Source organism: Camponotus floridanus, unplaced genomic scaffold (assembly GCF_003227725.1).
Source record: "Camponotus floridanus strain SB8 unplaced genomic scaffold, Cflo_v7.5 scaffold84, whole genome shotgun sequence".
Lineage (NCBI taxonomy): Eukaryota > Metazoa > Arthropoda > Insecta > Hymenoptera > Formicidae > Camponotus > Camponotus floridanus.
This window is the reverse complement of record NW_020229854.1, coordinates 149475-154533: the sequence shown is the minus strand read 5'-3', so window position 1 is coordinate 154533 and position 5059 is coordinate 149475. Positions and strand designations below refer to the sequence as shown.

The window sequence follows — 5059 nt, the reverse complement described above, 5'->3', positions numbered from 1 at the left end:
TCGTCAATGTCCGTTTCAACAGGTCTTTTACTATTCTTACCAGACGTTCCCACCATCCTCTCCACCAAGCTGCTGAAGGAGGATTGAGACGCCAGTCTATTTTTTGACTTGTGCTGAATTGTTGAATTTCTTTCCAATTAATCTTTTTAAGTAGATTACGTTCTCTTGTGAAATTTGGTCCCATTGTCAGTGTAAATTACGGAAGATTTTCCTCGTCGTGCGATAAATCTGCGTAAAACTTGCAGAAAAGCTTCAGTAGAAAGAGACGTCGTGAGTTCCAAATGGATCGCTCTATAAATAGCGCGAGTAAATAGACAAATCCAAGCCTTTTGTACTTTTTTAAGAAACAAAGGCCCGATATAATCGATCCGTGTGACTTCAAAAATATTTACTTCCGTAACACGCTCATGTGCTAAACAACCGAGACTAGCATCTGCTTTTTTGACTTTGTATCTTTTGCATGTCCAACAATCATTTATCGTACTGCTGTTCTGTAGGTGAGAATTCAAATGTTTCTAGCAAATCATTCATTACAACCTGGATTCCCGCGTGATGAAGTTGTTGATGTCTGTACTGGATTAACATTTTAGTTAAAGGATGCTTAGGATCTAACACAATGGGACATCGAATGTTATACTCATCATCACGATTAATTACTGGTGACTTTAGACGTATTAATCCACATTCATCCTTGAATGTATATCTAAAGTATTGAATCGTGGTTCATTCTCGTTAAACGATTCTCCTTATGATAACTTTAAAACTACAAGCTCCGCATCGATGAATTTTTTTGTGGTCAATTCTTCTGAGATTCTTACAGCTTGCTTAGCTCGACAATTAACCATGAAACGTTGGATCCAAGCCATGGTTCTTACTATTCTTAGATATCTAGATTGTCCTTTCATGTATCATCCTATTTCTTCTTGTGTGATGGATATAAGCGTCTCGACTTCTATATTATTATTAGAAATCTTTTTTTTTCGCTGATTTCTTAATCTCGCTGTTTTTCACTTTGTTCTCAATGTCATCAGATGAGGGCTATTAATCCGCAGGAAGTTTTAGCCAAGTTGAGCCTTCCCACCATAGAGATTCTACTAAGTGTTTAGCTTCACATCCTCTTGAAGATAGATCAGCCAGGTTCATGGATCCCGGTACATGACGCCATTTGTTAGGATCAGATAATGAACATATCTCTCTTACTCGATTCTCAACGAATGTGTTCCATAGCTTGTCTTTCCGTATCCACGCCACAACTGTACTCGAATCAGACCAAAAGAAAACTTCTTCTTCGAAATCTCCAGCTTCTTTTATTGAGCGTAGTCTTACTCTTATAGTAGCAGCCAACAATTCCAGACGAGGTATCGTTATTCTTTCAATAGGTGATACTCTGGATCTTGCTTGAATAAGTTGTATATTGCGACATTTTATTCAATTAAAATTATTAATTTCGCAATACTTCTCAGGGTGTTAGGGAGGAGAGTGCGAAGGGGAGCGAAAACGCCGTCAAAAACACAGCGAATATAGTATACTCGCGCTCGGGGGAACAGGGATGGAGGATGTTCGCACGCGAGCCGCGGTGAAGCGAAAGCCGTTTCGACATCTCGAAGTTGGGCGCCAGATGAGGTCTTTTACGCATCAATTTTCTCTAAACGCCTCAGAACACGAAAAACGATAGCCTGCTTCGCCACGGGCCGACTAGTTCACCTAACGGTAGAGGGGCAGGGTCTTGGAAAAAGTCAATTGATTATGCGAGACTTCGCTAATTTTACATTCGACAGACAAAACGAAAATCGACAATCACGAGAGACTAACACTCAAATAAATTACGCGAACTTAATAAAGACAACTTAATAAAGACATATAACAAATTTATTAATAGGAAAATAATATAAAAATAAAATTAAGTAACAAATCCGAGTAAGAACGAATATTCACAATAAATTCAAAGATATGAGAAAACGCAATATATAATAGATCAAATCAATAGAGGTAGTAATAATAATAATCCAATAAAATCGAATGTTCGCTCGAAATCGACAACCTAAGAGAGCGCATTTCTGTTATTTACCCGAGCCCGCTTTTATGGCCGGAGTTCGCCAGACCGAACAATATTTCCCAAAATGTAACGGAATTTCGACATCTATATCGACGTCTTATCGTATTGGTCTTTTTCCTCGTAATTTCTCAACTCGCTGTTCCAATTGACAGCAGAAGGGTTTGACAGCATGACTAAAAATCGAGCGAGAATAATTACTGATTTTGCAAAAATAGATCTCGTCTGCGACCGGCGAACGATACGGTCGATATTCGATAGCTGACGGGGGCCGGAGATTTTTCTCTCCCTGCGTTTCACCTCTTTTCTCAGCGCAATCAGCTCAAATTTCGATAACAGTTGAATTTTTTGGCGATTATCTCGCACCGCAACACATTTGACAAACGATAATCATTACAAAATACACGCTACTCATTGACATAATGAGCGCGACAAAGACGCAAATACTTATAATACTCTCGCACTTATAATACTAGACGCTCACACGCACACTTAATAATCGATTGCACAAACGCAATTAGACACGAAAATCCGTGGATCGTCTGCGAGGATGTTTTACGCGGCAACGACAGCGACACGACAACACGGGTGGACCGAATCGCGTACGTGGCTTACAAAAGATAGGCAACCTCATCGATATGTGTTCTCGAGCAGGGATATGCCGTTCTTTCCTTGATTCCGCCAACGACAACGACCAGCACAATGCGACAACTATTACGACTTTTCAACTGATTGCGTCGTGCGCCCGCACCAAAGTGAGTCCCTGGATCGGAAGATCCAGGGTCGATAGCTGCGTCAATGACCGCGTGCAGAAGTGCGCAGTTCCGCGGTAAATCGCGCCGCGACACGCGCGATATCCTTGCGCCTCGCGATACGCGAGGTATTCTTGCGCCCTGCGCGAAACGGTCTCGAATATTCAAATTCTGCTGTCATGGGCCCCGGTTTTCATGATCCGGTGGAGGCCCATCTAACGTACTCCACCCCTGGAAGGTAATGCCGATCGGGCCTTTGTCCTCCTTTATACGACGAGGGGCGATGTTTACCGTGGCGTCCCAGGGCTCGATTATTCGGGCGCTATTTCCCCCTCCGCTCGCCGGCGGGGAGCACCGTGTCGCAGGCCGTTTCATGAAATCCCTCGACGTTACCTTCGCCTTGCGGATGTTCTCCGGCGGGTTGCCCGACATTTCATTAATACAAAAAAATACAAAAAGTTAATAAAGGCGCAAAATACAATAAAACCGCTCGTCTCTCCGGGGAGTTCGATATTGTTCTCGCAATCTGGTTTCTGGCGCGGCCGCTCGGCCCGCGCCCCGGCAAAGTTGCCGGGGCGGATGGACGCGCGACAAGATGGCAACGTCATAATATATATGTTCTCTCGAGTTTCTGTCTCGCAAAAATGACAACTGCGTATGCATCTTGACTAGCATCTACCAACACATGAAAAGACAGTTTACATTGACGGAAAGCGTGTCGCGGAATATGTAGTTCCTTTAACTAGTGAAGCTGCTTCAATCAATTATCGAAATCAGCTCTAATATTTTCAGGTACTTCTTCGTCCTAACTGATTTTGCAAGATCAAAGCTTCTGTAACAACAGTTTAGATTTTAAGGATATCGGAGGAGACAAACTAGTGGGATCAAATACTTTTTGAGCAGCAGATAGTATTTCTCTTTGTAATCTGTGACGTAGTGTAAAATTCCCACAATGTAGGTGTCAACCTTAAAGTATCCTGTTCTTTATCTCAAAGGAATCCGAGTACGAAAGTCAATTTATGTTTCTTCTTGAACCGTGTATTCTCAGCCTCGCAAATCAAATTTGCCTTCTGCCATGATTTGTCTTGCAGTAACTTCAAATGCTACGGCCTCGCTGTGCGTATTAACACTGATTACGCAATTATCTACGTAGAAAGACTTCTTTAATTGTTAAATGACTTCTATTCCTGCTTCCGTTTGTCCTTGTTGTAGTGCTCTGTCTAAATGATATTCGATCATTGCCCCTAAGAAGAAAGGGCTGCTGGAGATTCGAAAAATTACTCGCCGATGTCTGTATACTTCTATTTCTTCTGGACGAGTCTTCTTCCACTAAAGAAACCGCAATACGTCTCTATCGTCAGGTGAAACACTTATTTGCAAAAAGCACTCCAAATGTCTGCAGTTATTCCTATCTTTCGTCGTCTAAAACGTAGAATTCTCGGAATTTGTTCAATCAAATTAGGACCTGTTTCGAGATAATGATTCAGTGACGGTGGAGTTTTCCAAGAAGTGGATGCGTCAAATACAGGCCTTATTTTCGTAGTACTATTTTCTTTGATCACACTTCTATGAGGTAGATAGTAGGCATTGTAGTTTACTTCATCCTCCGGAACCTTTTCAATAATGCCTTTGGACAATTATTCTTCAAAAATTTGTTGGTACGTATCATAAAGATTTTAAGCCTTAAGTCTTTTAATAGTAGACTTAAGTCGTTTTATAGCCGATCCTTTATTTTCTACCAGTGGTAAGTAATCTTCCTTCCAAGGAAAAAATAATTCATATCGACCTTCTTCGTTCATGGTATGCTGAAAATTCTCTTTAACTTTTGCTTGGTGTGCATCATCTGTCTTTTTCAAGCTAGGATCCATAATACTCAGCTTCCACAAGTCGACAATGTTTCCCTGACATGTAAACATAGATACGACCATGAGTGTTGCGTCTTCCTTTTGCTGCGGTGAGTTGTCCACATTTCCGATTAAAGTCCATCCGAGTAACGTTTCTAGTGTTACGACTCCACATTAAGCTCTTTTCGTTTGCCTGTTAATAACTTTCCTGCGATATCCGCATCAATTAACACAACGATAGGTTCTTTTGTGTCGACATCGGTGAGTTGTATTCCTTCTAGTTGCACTTCGTAGCCTCGGCTTATAGAAGGAATTTTCTCGCATATTTTTCTCTGACTTAATGCTACAAGGATATAAGAATAAGATCCATCGATGTTGCTTATGCTAACTCGGTATTTTCTAGTAATGGA

The 5059-nt window shown here is 41.4% G+C and overlaps 1 protein-coding gene across 1 annotated transcript; it reads right to left on the bottom strand.

Annotated features, from left to right (window-relative positions):
• Window positions 1-471: 471 nt before the first annotated feature.
• LOC112639711 lies at window positions 472-4733 on the bottom strand. The gene is made up of 3 exons (XM_025414586.1): window positions 4592-4733; window positions 1113-1397; window positions 472-608 (listed from the first exon to the last, which is right to left on the bottom strand). Exons 1-3 carry the CDS (start codon window positions 4731-4733, stop codon window positions 472-474), a joined length of 564 nt encoding a protein of 187 aa, XP_025270371.1.
• Window positions 4734-5059: the final 326 nt, after the last annotated feature.